This window comes from Dendropsophus ebraccatus, chromosome 9 (genome assembly GCF_027789765.1).
Source record: "Dendropsophus ebraccatus isolate aDenEbr1 chromosome 9, aDenEbr1.pat, whole genome shotgun sequence".
In the NCBI taxonomy this organism is placed as follows: domain Eukaryota; kingdom Metazoa; phylum Chordata; class Amphibia; order Anura; family Hylidae; genus Dendropsophus; species Dendropsophus ebraccatus.
In genome coordinates this window covers 40,395,470-40,413,662 of record NC_091462.1, presented here as the reverse complement: position 1 = coordinate 40,413,662, position 18,193 = coordinate 40,395,470, and the positions used below count along the sequence as shown (strand labels likewise).

Below are 18,193 nucleotides of genomic sequence, written 5' to 3'. Positions count from 1 at the left end.
CAACTGTATGTCACATATCATATATGTCAGATGGCACTTACCTAATGTCAGTTCGTTTCCCCATTCCTTCTAATCTATACATAGTGCATGCTGGTAGTTATAGTTCAATAGGCATCTGAAGGTTTACTTGGCTTTTCAGGTAGAATAAATTAATAGTATATATTATATATAGTGAATAGTATATATTCACAGATAGATTTATTTGACAGATCATTGAAGCCAAAGCCAGAAACAGACTATACACAGAGAACAGGTCATAAAGGAAAGACTGAGATTTCTCCTCTTTTCAAATCCATTCCTGGCTTAGGCTTCAAAAATCTGTCAGATAAATCAAAACATTTAGAAGCTGTTCATGTTGTGGAACAACAAAGTCCAGGATTTCTTAGGTGATTTTAACCATTAAATCACCTCTGTAAACTTTCCTACAAAACTCAGAGAAAAGACTTATATAATCGGCCATCGATCTTATATAATCGATCCCATCATCTTCCACTAGAGAACTACTACCCTTATTATCCCTTTAAAAGCTGGACAGAACTTGTAGTTCCCCCGGCCATCTATAACCCTTGCTATACTGTAGTTAGGACATAGGATGCTTAGATAATACCTGTAGTTCCCCAGCCACATAAAGTAGTATCTGATTTGTATCAGAAGGAGCAAACCTACAATTCTCTGGAGAACTACAAGTATCAGTAGCAGACCACCTGTTTTCCTGTAACATCAGTGTGCATGAATGCTCTTTTTATTATTATTATTATTATTATTATTATTATTATTATTATTATTATTATTATTATTATTATTATTATTATTATTATACAATCAAACAATCACATAGATAATTTTACAGCAGTATTGCCGGAAACTTTTTCTACGACTTCTAGCAGAACTTGGAAAAGTACGATGAGTGCAGCATATGGCTCCAGCAGTGAATGGGTTAACTGTATTTAGCCCAGAAAGCAGAGGCTAGTAGCCTTTGACCTAGACTTGTGTTGATGACTCATCTTCTCCCCAGATTTCTTCCTTCCCTCCCTCCCTCCCTCCTCTCATACACACCATCCGACACCCACTACCTGTGCAGCCCATCTGTCGCTCTCAGATGTCGCAGCACTGGAGCACTGGATACAAGGGAAATCTCAGTTACCAGTCACTACTGGCTGCTTCTACCCAAAGCAAAGGAAATAATTCATGACATAAAATCACAGTCAGCCATGTCATGGGTTAATACCCCCCCCCCCCTACCTTTCCTTCTAAGCATTGACTTGGATGGAGACCTGAAGTCATCCCTGTAATCTTCTTACATCTATAGTAATACACAGCTTCCCCCCATATTTAGGTGGGTCCACTTGAGTGCATTTGCCTTTTAATGCATTGGAATAGGGCAGCATTGTTCTGTCTAATCCTTATAAAAGGTTGGACTCTAAGTGCAGCTTAAAGTGGAAATAAACCAGTGTGTACTAAATCAATAATAAGTAAATTGGGAATGTGGAAAAAGGCCTTCAGTTCACTTCATGTGAGGAGACAAGAAGCTGACAAGTGAGGTGTACTCCAGGCTGGTTATTACTGGTGGAGCAGAGCTGGATCTGTCATGGGGACATGAGGATATCAGATCACCAAGTCAGCTCTGCTACATCTGTAAACGAAAGGTCAATGGCATGTGGTACTGAAAGGAGAGCTGGGAGCTATTATTATGGAGAATATAAGTTGGCTGATGCTTAAAGTGAATCTCATATAGGGAAAATTTGCATATTTTATTGTAAAAATAGTAATGAACACATATGCATTGATAATATATATGGAGAGCCACAGGTTGGGGAACACTGGGGAATAGGATGCATTGATCCTGCTGAGCTATGAACATATGTAGAATTATTGATGATGATGTTATTATCATCATCATCATCATCATTATCATCATCATCATCATCAATATTTGTTAACATAAATAGAAAACACCCTATAATCTATAATCTATGCCTTCACATTTGGGATTTTATAGGAACTTTCCCTATAATCTTGGTGGAGCTGTATTCTCTGGTGTCTGGTGATGAATTACATGACTGCAACACATAACAGCATTAGTTTCACTGGAAGCCATAAAGTAGCATCTGTTATTCCTGATATTTACAGGAAAAGATGGAAAATTCTGGCATCACCTGAGACAATGACATGGGGACACGTGGGGCCTGTGGACACTGGGACATGGGGGGAAGGAGGGACAGGCAATAGATTGTTCTGCTTATGATTAGGATTACAATAATACAATAACAGATAAATGTAAATGTAAATAGCTGGGATTTAGGTTCTCATTGGAAAGGATTACACAGAAAGAAATATAGGAAGAAGTGATTGGAAGAAAAGGTAGAGAATGAAATAAAGGAAATAGATTAATGGAAGTGTAAGAGAAAGGAGGAAGGATCGGAAAGAAGCAAAAAGTTATAAAAGCAGAAAAAGGGAATAGAAAGAAGGAAAGGAAAACAGTGGGAGTGAGGAAAAGAAGGAGGGAAGGAAAGCAAAGTTATAATAGAAGGAAAGGGAAGGGGAAAGAGGAAAGGACGAAAGAAAAGGAAAGAAAAGAAAGAAAGAGAAAGAAAGAAAGAAAGAAAGAAAGAGAGAGAGAGAAAGAGAGAGAGAGAAAGAGAGAAAGAGAGAAAGAGAGAGAAAGAGAGAGAAAGAAAGAAAGAAAAAAAGAGAGAAAGAGAAAGAAAGAGAGTGAGAAAGAAAGAGAAAGAGAGAGAAAAAGAAAGAAAGAAAGAAAGCGAGAGAGAGAAAGAAAGAAAGAGAGAAAGAAAGAGAGAGAGAAAAAGAGAAAGAAAGAAATAAAAAGAGAGAAAGAAAGAAAGAAAGAAAGAAAGAAAAAGAGAGAGAAAGAAAGAAAGAAAAAAAAGAGAGAAAGAGAAAGAAAGAAAGAGAAAGAAAGAAAGAGAGAGAGAAAGAAAGAAAGCGAGAGAGAAAGAAAGAAAGAAAGAAAGAGAGAGAGAGAAACAAAGAAAGAGAGAGAGAGAGAGAAACAAAGAGAGAGAGAGAGAGAAAGAAAGAAAGAAAGAAAGAAAGAAAGAAAGAGAGAAAGAAAAAGAAAGAAAAAGAAAGAAAGAAAGAAAGAAAAGAAAGAAAGAAAGAAAGAAAGAAAGAAAGAAAGAAAGAAAGAAAGAAAGAAAGAAAGAAAGAAAGAGTAGAAGTACAGAAAAGAAGAAAGAAAAGAAAATATTGTAAAGGGAAGGATGGGAAAGAAAACAAAGTTATGAAAGAAGGAAAAGTATGGGAAAGAAGGAAAGGAAGTACGGGAAGAAATGGGACAGAAAATGGAGAGATGGGAATACAAAGTTATGAAACTAACAAAACTGAAGAAAGAAAAATCCAATGAAGGAAGGAAGGAAGGAAGGAAGGGAGGAAGAAAGGAAGGAAGGAAGGACGTGAAGAAGATTGAAACTTCAAGAAGGAACCAGAATGAGAAGTAATTGCAGGGGAAGTCAGAAGGAGATAACAAAGGAAAGTAAAAATGAAGGAAGTAAAGAGGAGGAAGAGGAAAGGATGAAGAAGAAGAGAAGTAGGAGAACAGAATGTGGGAAGGAAACAAGTGTGAAAAATTGGAAAAGCCTCGGGAAGGAAGGAGGACATGAAAAGATGGAAAGGAGGATGGCCGAGAAGAAGAGAAAGGGAAGAAGATAAGGAGGTAAGGAAGGAAAAGAAGAAAATGAGGAGACTGGGAGGAAACATGAAGGAAAGGAGGGAAATAAAGTGTAAAGAGAAGAAAGTTTCCAAATAAAAAATAGAAAAAAAAGTAAAGTATAAAGAGATGAGAGACATGAAAAGAGGCGATCTCCATATAAAAGCCGGGATTGAAGTGTCGGAATCCGCGGTCACTAGCTGGCGGTCTATGAGGGGCTCCAGGGTGAGGGGCGCAGAGATTGCCGCCTCCTCCCCTCTCTCCTTCTGTCACGTCTTGTGAATACAATGCCCGGGGAGAGGAAGGGGTTAACCCTTGTCCTGCGGGTACAACAAGCAGGTCCGCAGAATGTGTAACAGGCGACAGATGGCCACAAAGAGACGGGACGTGGAGAGCGGGGAGCGCGGAGAGAGCGCCGCGCACTGAGGAGGGAGGGAGGGGGGGGGGCGCTATACAAACCCGCCGCTCACGTGACGCCCCGGGCCGCTTGCCTGACCATATGGCGCGTGCCGGGGAGAGGGGGAAAAAGTGACGGGGTGGGGCCTGAGGCACAATCACTGCGCCTGCGCGGAGGCTCCCTCTATAATAATCTATGTGACTGCTATCCCCTTACCTATCCTCCGCCTCCTCCTCCCTCTCATCACTTGTCTCCTATAAGCGTCACTGGAGCCGCTATATAACCCCCTGAGTCTCATCACAGCCCCCAGAAATAAAGGGAAAAATCCACCCCAGCACCTACAACTCTGCACTACATCCACTGGAGAGGTTATGAGACCACTGCCAAGGAGACTCTGAATATACAGGTAAGATGCTGCCTCACTGCACAGCTCTATTCCATCCTATTACTAAGTATATATATTTAGGCAAGAGAAATAATATCAATCAGATATATACAGCAATATAAGAATATTCCCATTTATTCATCTATCCCAAATAATTGGTACTTCCATGTTACTGTTAGCTGGGGGCAGAGAGAGGGGAAGGTACCCAATAAGAAGAATATATAGAGGTTAGATACAGAGCAAATGATAGATGAGAAAGACTAAATAAATAGACATAAAAAAGATAATAAATTATAAATAATATGTAGATATGAAAGATAAATAGATATAGAAATAGTTGGAATAAGATAGAAATAGTTGGACAAAAGAGTTTTTAGATAGATAATAGATAGATATGAAATCGGTAGATAGATAGGAGATAGATAGATAATAGATAGATAGATAGATAGATAGATAATAGGAGATAGATAGATAGATAGATAGATAGATAGATAGATAGATAGATAGATAGATAGATAGGAGATAGATAGATAGATAGATAGATAGATAGATAGATAGATAGATAATAGGAGATAGATAGATAGATAATAAATAGATAGATAGATAGGAGATAGATAGATTGATAGATAGATAGATAGATAGATAGATAGATAGATAGGAGATAGATAGATAGATAGATAATAGGAGATAGATAGATAATAAATAGATAGATAGATAGATAGATAGATAGGAGATAGATAGATTGATAGATAGATAGATAGATAATAGGAGATAGATAGATAGATAGATAGATAGATAGATAGATAGGAGATAGATAGATAGATAGATAGATAGATAGGAGATAGATAGATAGATAGATAGATAGATGATAGGAGATAGATAGATAGATAATAGATAGGAGAAAGATAGATAGATAGATAGATAGATAGATAGATAGAAGATAGATAGATAGATAGATAGATAGATAGATAGATAGATAGAAGATAGATAGATAGGAGATAGATAGATAGATAGATAGATAGATAGATAGATAAATAGATACAGGTAGATAATAAATAGATAGATACATTTAAATGTGTTCAGCAACTTTGTACTAGTTGAGTTCAGCCCCAGCTCTGCCACATTGTGTATTGCTCAGTATGACATCTGCTACCTGTTACTATCAGGGTGCTGGAAATCTCTTTCCAATCTGTGCAGTTTTTATTATAGCAGCCTTATTGCCCTATTGTCATCATCATTATTATTATTATTATTATTTCCATTTTAACCATTAAATGCTTCAGAATTGTATAAATGATGGGAAGCACCTAGTTCTTTTCTGTGGATGTGTTTGGCCCCCTCTCCATCCCATGCAGCTGACTGCAGATGGGGGGATGTCAGTAATAAGGATGGGACCTGCACCTGATGCCTGCACACACGGCGCCTGCGCTGCTGCATTTACACAACTCTCTCTGTTCTTTGTGTTCTTTTGCATTTATTAGCGACAATTTATCTGTTTCTTTAAAATGATCAGTGAAATATTCCATCTATGCGTATTGTGATCACCATTCAGTTTTATTAGTAATGACCTAAGTCACTAAGCTCCTTAAGGTCGGTATAATACTCACCAAGTTACATAAGAGTGTTTGGGGAGAGGGATCTTATAATGTTGGGTAGTTACTGCATCATTTCTATCTCTCCCCAAACTTGTGTCTTTTCAGCTGTCCTAGAACTACAACCTCCATCATGAAATGTCAGGGCATGATGGGAGTTGTAGTTTTGCAAGCTTGAGAGCCACATGTTGGGGGGTGACTGCTGACTACATACAAGTTGTCCCATCATACCAATGTTTATGTCTCCTCCAGATTTAAAGATGACCAAGTCCTATCGCGATAATGGGCTGATTCTGACCGAGACCCAAGGTTCTAGAGGTTGGGTGGATGAATGTCTGAGCTCTCAGGACGACCATGACCTGGAGAAGAAGGATGAAGACTTAGAGGGGATGCTTAAAGATGAAGACGAAGACTCTTTAAAGCATCACAATGGTGAGGAGATGGAAGATGAGGAAGGGGAGGAAGATGACAATGAGGACGATGATGATGATGAGGATGATGATGAGGAAGATGATGACGACCAGAAACCGAAGAGACGTGGACCCAAAAAGAAGAAAATGACTAAAGCCAGAATGGAGCGCTTCAAAATGAGACGCATGAAAGCCAACGCCAGAGAGAGAAACCGCATGCATGGTCTGAACGCTGCTCTGGACAATCTGCGCAAGGTTGTCCCTTGTTACTCCAAGACGCAAAAGTTGTCCAAGATCGAGACTTTGCGCCTGGCTAAGAATTACATCTGGGCTCTGTCTGAGATTCTGAGGTCTGGGAAAAGTCCAGATCTGGTGTCATTCGTGCAGACTCTTTGCAAAGGTTTGTCCCAACCTACCACTAACCTGGTGGCTGGGTGCCTGCAGCTGAACCCCAGAACTTTTCTTCCAGAACAGAACCAGGACATGCCCTCCCATATGCAAGCTGCCAGTGCTTCCTTCCCCCTGCACCCTTATCCCTACCAGTCTCCTGGTCTTCCCAGTCCTCCTTATGGTACCATGGACAGCTCTCACATCTTTCAAGTCAAGCCCCACTCTTATGGTGTGGCATTGGAGCCTTTCTTTGAGAGCACGGTCACTGACTGCACCAGCCCCTCATTTGATGGTCCTCTTAGCCCTCCTCTCAGTGTCAATGGGAACTTCTCCTTTAAGCATGAGCCTTCCTCGGAGTTTGATAAGAACTATGCCTTCACCATGCACTATCCTGCTACTATAGCTCCAAGCCATGGGGCTCTCTTCTCCAGCACTGGAGCACGTTGTGAGATCCCTATAGACAGCATTATGTCCTATGATGGCCAAAGCCACCACGAAAGAGTGATGAGTGCCCAGCTCAATGCCATCTTTCACGATTAACTCTTGAGAGATCAAATGAGTGACAACTATATAGTACTATCCTGTTTACAAACTATTGCTGAAAAAAAAGTGCAAAATGTCCCATCACTCCATTAAGTGAAGTCTGCTCTTTACTGCCTGTAAACCTTAGGATTGGCTATTCCTATTGACCTGCTGTATTATTATGTATATATACTGAGCCCCCTAAGAGTTACCATTTATATCCGAACTACACATAACTCTATCCATATTGTGTTATTATTTCATCTGGATCCAGATAAAAAATAAAAACTGGAAAAAAATAATAATAATCCTAAAGCAATAATTAGGATCTATGCAATTTTTAAACGAAATAGTGGGCCAACTAAAGAAATATATAGAATTCTATTTTTCAACCAACCTTTTACTACTAGTTGTTGTAAAAAAAAATAAAAAAATCCATGGCTGAATTATTTTGTGATTTTTTTTGTACAGAATTTTTAAGGACTTTTTATAATGTGAATTTCCTATTTTAAAACCATGCAGCTCCATCGATTTTTTTTTATATAAAAGACGAGGAAGTAGAATTATATCTAATTTATAGAAAAATAAAATAAAAGATTAATAAAAAAAAATTAAAATAACTAATTTAAACCAGCAGCAAAGTGCTTAGAAAGTTGTGTTGCCTTAGAAGTCTTTATCACTCAGATCCGTTATTACAGCTACAAAGGAGGAGGGGTCCCCAGGCTGTCGGGTCCTTAGTGCACAGGTTTTAGGGGTTCAAGGTGGAGATTAGGTCATGCTCTGAATTATTAGTATTTTCTTTTATGGCTTATATCTCCAGTATTAGGTGGAACACAGGGTGTAAAGTAGTTGAGGTCTTGGTGTAGTAGTAATATTGCCATTATATCACTGCCCAAGCCTTCCTATATTTATCCACATACAAGCTGCTTGACTATCATATACAGATTCTTCAATCTATTACTAGAGAGTGTATTCTATCCACATGGTTGATGCAGTTCCTTGGAGTCTTCAGGAAAGAATCAATGTAACTTGTTGCAGTAGTTGAACTGAAAACCATTTCTAAATCCGTAGACTATTAGCTGCCGCATGATGTGAATAATGATGATGATGATGATGATGATGATGATGATACAGTTCCAATCATTGCTGTATGAAGTGTATTTACTGCTGGTTCAATTTGGGAATTAATTTGTCCTGTTCTTCTGTTTGTTACCCTGTATACAATGATGTACCGCTCAGATCCACGCAAAACCCATTATTCAATATAAAAAATAGTATTCAACACTTTAGTCTACTGGTGATTTATTATTCTCTCTGTGTATATGATGATATTACATCTCACTTTTCTATTAATCTGTTGTTTTTTTTTTTCCCCAGGTGAATATAAATATTCTAAATACTCTATATTTGTTGAGTGATAAATATTTATAGTAAATATTTATCAATGATATATAAATACTGTACTATGATAGATATATATATATATATATATATATATATATATATATATATATATTATATATATATATATATATATATATATATATATATATATATCATAGTATTTAACACGTTCTATTTATGGAGTTAATAATACTCATGCATTCTAGTGGATAAAACAGTAATCGATCAGGTATTGTGTGTCTGTATATGTATACTTATAATTTATATTTATAATTTCATGCTATAGATTTTAAACCTCCTAGCTCCATTAGTTTAATCTTAAGACTTCAGTAATGGTCCCTATTCTATATACAATTTATTTATTGCTCTTGGTCCTATTCACTTATATATCAGCAGAAGTCAAATATAACTCTGAGCAGATGTCATTTCATAATGAATAATATTTCCACTAGTTCCATAGTAAGGAGATGGGAGGACTCATCCCTGGAAGTTCCTTGTTCCCACTGCTTGTCTCCTGCATTGTCCTCCCTGGAGACACATTATAATTGCAGAGTTCGTGCACTGGGTATTAACCCTTTCTCTGGCCCCAGAGCTGTGTGTGTGTGCTTCATGTAACAGGGATACACATTATTATAAAGAGACACATTCATGCATGTAGGCATGTAAAGCAAAACTACAGGACCAAGTGGTGGTGTGTCAGGGAAGGGGCATCCAGGATGCCACCATCTTTTATTCAGAGTAGGGCAGGCACAGATGTTCCTTCTGCAGGGGAGGATTTAATTTATGAAAATGATATTGTTTATGCATGGCTGCACTGCAAAACACAGGCTGCTCCCATCTGAGAGACATGCCACACAACCAGGGATGTTGTCAGCACTCAGGAGAGCACTGCTTCCCTGACTCACATTACTGAGAGGAGAAAACCAGTGAAAAGGTGATTATAGGAGGAGGAAGGCAGAGGGTGTCATGGCAGGGATGCATTTCATATGTGCATGGTGCTACACTATTGTACACTTCTTTTACTGTAAATGGTAGGTATTAAAAAATTAATTGGCAACAACACAATATCTATTATATGAGCTGTACATATAGGGCTTTCATGAATTTTATTTTTCACACAAATAAATAATAATACATTCATAACAAATACCATAATAAGAATAACACTTACAATAACAATAAAATATTATAAGTAGAGATGAGCGAACCTGGAGCATGCTCGAGTCCATCCGAACCCAAACTTTCGGCATTTGATTAGCGGTGGCTGCTGAAGTTGGATAAAGCCCTAAGGCTATGTGGAAAACATGGATATAGTCATTGGCTGCATCCATGTTACCCAGACAACCTTAGAGCTTCATCCAAGTTCAGCAGCCCCAGCTAATCAAATAACGAACGTTCGGGTTCGCTCATCTCTAATTATAATATAATAAATATTATAATTATAATATAATAAATAACAAATAATATTATTATTATTATTATTATTATTATTAATAATAATAATAATAATAATAATAATAATAATAATAATAACAACAACAACAATAATAATAGTATAGGAAAGTAATATAAAAAAAAAATTATTACTGTTATTTTAGTACTCATTTCCATATGGGTGAAGTTTCTACTATGCCAGAAGGAAAGTGATGCTAGAACTGATTGTTTTCAATGTCAATCTGTATCAGTTGTAATGCTGGACCAATCCAGACTCAATATAGGTGAACAAGTTTCGCAGCATTTTTTTTTTTATCCGACTCTGAATGTTTTATTACAAAATGGGAAATGGCGGATAAGAATGGTGTGTTTTTGTATCAGTTGTGGCACGGATTTTGATCCTGACACTTCGGATATACAGTGTTTATACTTAGCTTTAGTCTAAGTTCACACTTCTGTTTGGAGATCTCTGCGTACGTTCTTTTTGTTTTGCAGGATCTGGGCACACAAACATTTCCTGCAAGCGGTACATTTTTTTAAAACTTTTTCAGACTTTTTTTCAACTATTTTTCAGAATAAATGGACATCAGACGGAAACCAGATGACCCAACAGAAATCAATAATCAATGGGATCTTAGGATTTTTCTGGATCTATTTATGTTTGTTGTTGAATTGATCAACCCTCACAAATTTGTAGTAACAGATTCAAGTTTTTTGGTAACAGAGGTTCTGAATGGAGCCTTGATGCAAGCATAAAACCAGCCTAGATGTAAAAAAAAAAAAAAACAGCCCCACCTTTCAAAAAAGGGTGTTGTAAGCAAACACTTTGGGGGAGATTTATCGAACTGGTTCAAAGAATCTGCGAGGAATAAAAAGTGGAATCTGATTGGTTGCTAGGGGAACTGAGACAATTGTACTTTACACCAGTTTGATAAATCTCCACCCTTGTTACTTGTTTCTAACTAATCTGGTTTATCCAAAGACACAAGACTAATGGAAACTAGTATATGGTTGGTGGTCAGCTTTCTAAAGACCCTAAGTGCTATATAAAATGTAAATTGTAAAGTTACATCCTTCCATACTGCCACTGCCTTAGACCAGAGTTACGTACAGTATATTCAGCTCTCCTACCATTATATAAATACAAGCTGGAAACTGATGACACACACAATTCAAAAATATCCTATGGGGACTGTCTGGTGTCCATTCACATCAGTTGTCATGTTATAGGTTTCCTAGAACTGGAGAGAAAAACTTTAGTCATCAGTTATGTCTGGCTTAGGCAAACAATTGGTTAAATACTAGTCATGTACGTGAACCCAAGATTTTGTGTATGGTCACATTCAGACAATAATAATACTCCTTTTGTGCCTGACTAGGCCAGTCCCATTTAGACACACATTATATGGCACAACTGAGAGCACCCTAGGTTTTTATTAACTTCTATTCATGAACTATGGAGAATTGGATAAGAATGCTATAGGTGCAGATAGGGATCTCTGAACATCTGCTGAAGTGCATTGAGTTGTAGGGATAGATAAGAAGAAAGACACAAACAGAGTTTATACAGTGAATATGAACATTTATTAAATGGATTATAAACAGCTTCCAATGCCCCATCTGTGGCTGTAAGCTATGGGGCCTTCTGGAAGAACAGCCTATTTGGATTGCTGAATAGAAGGATGAGAATTTCGAAAGCCAAAAATGAGATTGTCCTTGGAAAACTGGAACAAATTTACAGTAATTCTGGAGCTCGCTGCAGCTCAAACCAACCTACATGTATATCTGGCCAAACGAATCCAGTACTGGGTTAGGGTTGGTGTCAAAGGAAAAAAAAATAGTGGAAAATGATACAATATCTGTTGCAAAGGGATTTGTGAGAGGAGTACAGACATTCTTTCAGTTTCTGAAAACTGATCTCCTGTGGGGTCGTTGCACGTTGGTGTAGTGTGTATCTATCCATTGGATGTAGTAGTGTGTATCTATCCATTGGATGTAGTAGTGTGTATCTATCCATTGGATGTTGTATTGTCTATCTATCCTTTTGATGTTGTAGTGTGTATCTATCCATTGGATGTAGTAGTGTGTATCTATATATTGTATGTTATAGTGTGTGTGTATCTATATACAGTATTGTATGTTGTAGTGTGTATCTATCCATTGGATGTTGTAGTGTGTATCTATATATTGTATGTTATAGTGTGTGTGTAACTATATATTGTACGTTGTAGTGTGTATCTATCCATTGGGTGTTGTAGTGTGTATCTATATATTGTATGTTGTAGTGTGTATCTATATATTGGATGTAGTAGTGTGTATTTATCCATTGTATGTTGTAGTGTGTATCTATATATTGGATGTTGTAGAGTGTATCTATCCATTGGATGTTGTAGTGTGTATCTATCCATTGGGTGTTGTAGTGTGTATCTATATATTGTATGTTGTAGTGTGTATCTATATATTGGATGTTGTAGTGTGTGTCTATCCATTGGATGTTGTAGTGTGTATCTATATATTGGATGTTGTAGTGTGTATCTATATATTGGATGTTGTAGAGTGTATCTATATATTGGATGTTGTAGTGTGTATCTATATATTGGATGTTGTAGTGTGTATCAATATATTGGATGTTGTAGTGTGTATCTATATATTGGATGTTGTTGTGTGTGTCTATCCATTGGATGTTGTAGTGTGTATCTATATATTGGATGTTGTAGTGTGTATCTATATATTGGATGTTGTAGTGTGTATCTATCCATTGGATGTTGGAATAAAATTCTATCATTTCTGCAAATACTGAATCGTAGTATTCTTTCATTTTCTCAAAGAACCAATCATGGCTTTTATACAGCTAATGAGTTTCTATTAAAGGGGTTTCCTGATTAAAATTGACTTGTCCCCTGTTCACAGGATAAGGGACAAGTAAGGGCGCTATTCCACCGGACGATTATCGTTCAGATTATCGTTAAATCGTTCGAATCTAAACGATAATCGTTCGGTTGAAATGCAGTTAACGATTAACGTCCGAACGAGAAACCGTTGATCGCTTTATAAGACCTGGACCTATTTTTATCATTGCTCGTTCGCAAAACATTTGCAAATCGTTCACATTGAATAAGACGTTGTTCGGTCATTCGCAGTAGATACTAACGCAATAGCAAAGAAATAGCGAAGAAAAAAATATCGCAAATACGATCATAAGTAACGATTATCGTTCCATGGAAAAGAGTGAACGTTTTCAGGTCTTTCGCAATAGCGGTCGTTTGAGATCGTTAATCGTTAACAATTATGCAAACGATAATCGTCCGGTGGAATAGGGCCCTAAGAGATCGCGGGGGTCCAACCTTCGTTCTCCAGATCGGCCCTGACTCCTTTGTTTTGAATAGAGACACAGGTCAGCACATGACCCACGACCCTATTTATTCTCTATGGAGCCGCCGGAGAGAGAGTGGAGTACAGCACTCGGCTCTTTCCAGAGGCTTCATAGAGAATGGATGAACAAGTTTAGGGGATAAGTACGTTTTAATCAGAAAACCCCTTTAATATTCCTATGTAACCAATCCTCTAAATGAATACATTGTTTTCGATAAAGCCTGGGTGCCAGACAGAGTTCTCCTTTAAAGGGACCTTTAATCAGACCAACCTTTTATCTGAAATATAGGCCAGGCCATACACATTAGATAGGTGTCTGCTGAGCATGCCTGTGTTCTGAATGACAAGAGAGGATGTTGGCTTCCAGACACACTCAGCTCTGGTCATGGCGTTCGCATTTAAAGAATAATCTTTTTGTGAGTATGCAGGCAACAATCAAAAAATTGTTTGTGTGATGTTAATCGCATCTTTTGAACTGACCATGAAATCATTACAATTGTAACTAATGACTATGTTTCTGTGGGTTATTGTGAACAATTTCAGGTTGTTTTGAAAAGCGCCAATAGTTTATTGTTAATCTGCAGGGGGGAAAAAAATCGCTTCATCTAATACAGTAGGACCCTTATGGAACAAAAAGATTGGGCATGTTGAAATTCCACTACCTGGTTTTTTGCTACCTTGACAGTTTTCCTCTTCCCCTTTAGAGCCAGAAGAAAATGACATTAGTAACTGTGCATGGCCTGCACAGCATAGGAGGAGAGCACTCTATCATTGTAAAAATGGAGGCTAACTATCTATCTATCTATCTATCTATTTATCTATCTATCTATCTATCTATCTATCTATCTATCTATCTATCTGGGGCAGGCATATTAACAGCTGCTGCTGCGCTAGACACTAAACCTGAAGATGCCCCATCTTCTCTCATTAGCATCATCATCTTCTAGTTTCTGAAGGAATTCTTACCATAGGATTGGTTGATTGGTAGGTAATAGCTCCAGTTGTTACATTTGCACAGCCATACCAGACCTGACCAATACCACCATACTGTGACTGGATAACACCGCCATACCAGACCTGACCAATACCACCATACTGTGACTGGATAACACCGCCATACCAGACCTGACCAATACTGCCATACTGTGACTGGATAACACTGCCATACCAGACCTGACCAATACCACCATACTGTGACTGGATAACACTGCCACACCAGACCTAACCAATACCACCATACTGTGACTGGATAACACCGCCACACCAGACCTAACCAATACCACCATACTGTGACTGGATAACACTGCCACACCAGACCTAACCAATACCACCATACTGTGACTGGATAACATTGCCATACCAGACCTGTTCAATACCGTCATACTGTGACTGGATAACACCGCCATACCAGACCTGACCAATACCGCTATACTGTAACTGGATAACACCGCCACACCAGACCTAACCAATACCACTATACTGTGACTGGATAACACCGCCATACCAGACCTGACCAATACCGCTATACTGTGACTGGATAACACCGCCATACCAGACCTGACCAATACCGCCATACTGTGAGTGGATAACACCGCCATACCAGACCTGACCAATACTGCCATACTGTGACTGGATAACACCGCCATACCAGACCTGACCAATACCACCATACTGTGACTGGATAACACCGCCACACCAGACCTAACCAATACCACCATACTGTGACTGGATAACACTGCCACACCAGACCTAACCAATACCACCATACTGTGACTGGATAACATTGCCATACCAGACCTGTTCAATACCGTCATACTGTGACTGGATAACACCACCATACCAGACCTGACCAATACCGCTATACTGTAACTGGATAACACCGCCACACCAGACCTAACCAATACCACTATACTGTGACTGGATAACACCGCCATACCAGACCTGACCAATACCGCTATACTGTGACTGGATAACACCGCCATACCAGACCTGACCAATACCGCCATACTGTGAGTGGATAACACCGCCATACCAGACCTGACCAATACCACCACCCCTTCCCCCACCTCCCAAAAAAACATCAGATTTACAGGCAAGTCTGAATGGGAGGTGGGTGCCTAGTGGTAAATACGGTGAATAGAGGGTAACCATACCTACCTGTGGGAAGCTCTATATATGGGGATGGGGGTAGCTATATCTTTGGCAGCTCTATATACTGAGGAGCAACTATACCTAATTGTCAGCAACTCTACCTACTGGGAACAACTATACTTAGTGAGGCAACTATACACCTACTAGGAGGTAGCTGTACCTACTGGGGACAGCTATAACTTTTGGGGGCAACTCTCTAATTACTGTGGGACATCTTCATACCTTCTGGGGAATAACTGTACACTTACATCTATCCACTCTTACTGAGGGTACACCTATCTATCAAGGGGGGCTATTTAACATTTGGGACACTATGGATGGGGCAATGGTGAGGATGATGATGGAAAACTGTGGACCCTAAAGGTCTCCCAACCGCCCATCAACGGATGATAGTGTTGGAGATAGGGGTCATGCAGTTACTGTATATTGGTTGGGATAGTGGTTCGTCTTTGCTATCCTGACTGGTACATTTTATTGGTCTCTTCTTTCTGTACTGCTTCTTTCTAATGATAAATGACTTTTAAGAGGAATACATTATATTCCAGTAGATGTACAGGTCATTCCATATCAATTTCTTTTCAGTTTTCTCTTCTCTTTTTCTCCGGTTTGCCTTATCTGAGTGATATTAGACACGTTTGTCAATAACACATCAAATGTTAAACACTGGTTTATACTAATGAGGGAGGAATTATGTGATGGAAAAATCATCAACTTTCCTAATGGTGTCCCACAGGCATCATTAAGGCATCCATCCGTAAATGTTGTTAAGAAGGGCAGTATGAGAGATATCTCAATTTTTAACTGAATGTTTCAGCACTGCAGGATTGTTTTTCTCTCAATGTATACGTATCATTTTTATCATCAATACATAGTCTGATGTTTGGAGAAAAAAATTTGAATATTCCACATAATTCAATATACTGTAATTTATTTTAGGAATCATATTCAGTTTCTATTACTGAGCATTCTATTACTAACACTGAAAATAAAAATAGAAAAAATTATATGGTTTTCTGTTTAATCCATCATACAATAATCTAGAAATTCTAATAATCAATCTCATGTTTCCAGCACAGAACTGAAAGAGAATTTTAGGGAATGTATCACTTAAGTTTTTTTTTCATTGAATATATTAAGATAGTTATACAACTTTATTTTTTCCAATACATTTCTATATTCTAATCTTATTTATGCATTTTTTAATTTTATTTTTTGTACATTAATAAGGGAGCTGCTGTCTTGCCTTTGCTGTTTTTAACAGCATTTCGTGACATGCTTTACGGCAAACATCATGGGCATTGGCTCAATGAACATCTCCAGATGACATTCTTTGTATGGGACAAATTTGTAAGCATGCTCTGTGACCTCTGTTGTGACTTGTGCAAATGTCTTTCCACAGGGAGGAAGAGGCTGAGATGTGGACAGTGTCTGAGGTGTACGGGGAGCTCGAATAGTGTTATAATAGCTCAGGCAAGAAGCAGCAAAGATAATAATGTAAAAAATGTAATTAAAAATTCAGAAAACAATCAGAAAATAGGAACATTGTAGAAAAAAATTAACATGTACCCGACCTTGATCAGTGATAAAAAAAAAAATAAATCTAGGAGATACAATCCTTTTAACATTTTTCCAAGCCTTATATCAGTGACAGTATTTACCTATGTGGTTGGAACACAGATATAACCATTCTCTTACTACCCTCAGTAGTAGAGAAGTCCACCGAAAATTTTCATTTAAGTATTGTATTGCCCCCAAAAGTTATACAAAACCCCAATCTACACTTACAATTGGAAATGCACATAAAGTGCTTTTTCCCTGCACTTACTACTGCATCAAGGCTTCACTTCCTGGATAAAATAGTGATGTCACGACCTGACATCACCAGGTCGGGCTGCTGTGCGGGCTATGGCTGCTGGAGAGGATGATGGGAGGGGGGATGCTCAGTGTCCCTCCAGTGCCCTGTGTCCCTCAGTCTCCCCCTGCCATCATCCTCTCCAGCAGCCACAGCCCACACAGCTCTGGGAGTTGGGTCGTGACATCACCATGTTATCCAGGAAGTGAAGCCTTGATGCAGTAGTAAGTGCAGGGAAAAAAGCACTTTCTAAGCATTTCCCGTAATAAGTGTATATTGGGGATTTGTATAACTTTTGGGGGGCAATACAATACTTTAATAAACATTTTCGCCAGAGTTCTCCACTAATCTACAGATCTACAGGTGACTTACATTTGCCTGTACAAAACAGAGTTGTTCTGGCAGATATCACTGTCTATATAATACTGGCACAGCATTTGGCTTGCGTCATGGGAGGGTTGGAAAGTGATAAGTAGCAGATTAGAAACTTTTGGCTTCTCTAATATCTATGAGCAGATGAAGAAGAGGCTAACCCAGTTTAGTTAAAAAGGTCACCAATGTGTTTGATATTGAGTTCTGTGATGTTACTGCCACCAACATGACGGTTATGTTTAGAT

General features: G+C 38.4%; 1 protein-coding gene across 1 annotated transcript; it reads left to right on the top strand.

Moving 5' to 3' along the window:
- Window positions 1-4,382: 4,382 nt before the first annotated feature.
- Window positions 4,383-8,641, top strand: NEUROD1 (neuronal differentiation 1). The gene is made up of 2 exons (XM_069985186.1): window positions 4,383-4,470; window positions 6,294-8,641. The coding sequence occupies exon 2, from the start codon at window positions 6,302-6,304 to the stop codon at window positions 7,379-7,381; it is 1,080 nt and encodes a 359-aa protein (XP_069841287.1). The 5' UTR covers window positions 4,383-4,470; window positions 6,294-6,301; the 3' UTR covers window positions 7,382-8,641.
- The last annotated feature ends 9,552 nt before the right edge of the window (window positions 8,642-18,193 follow it).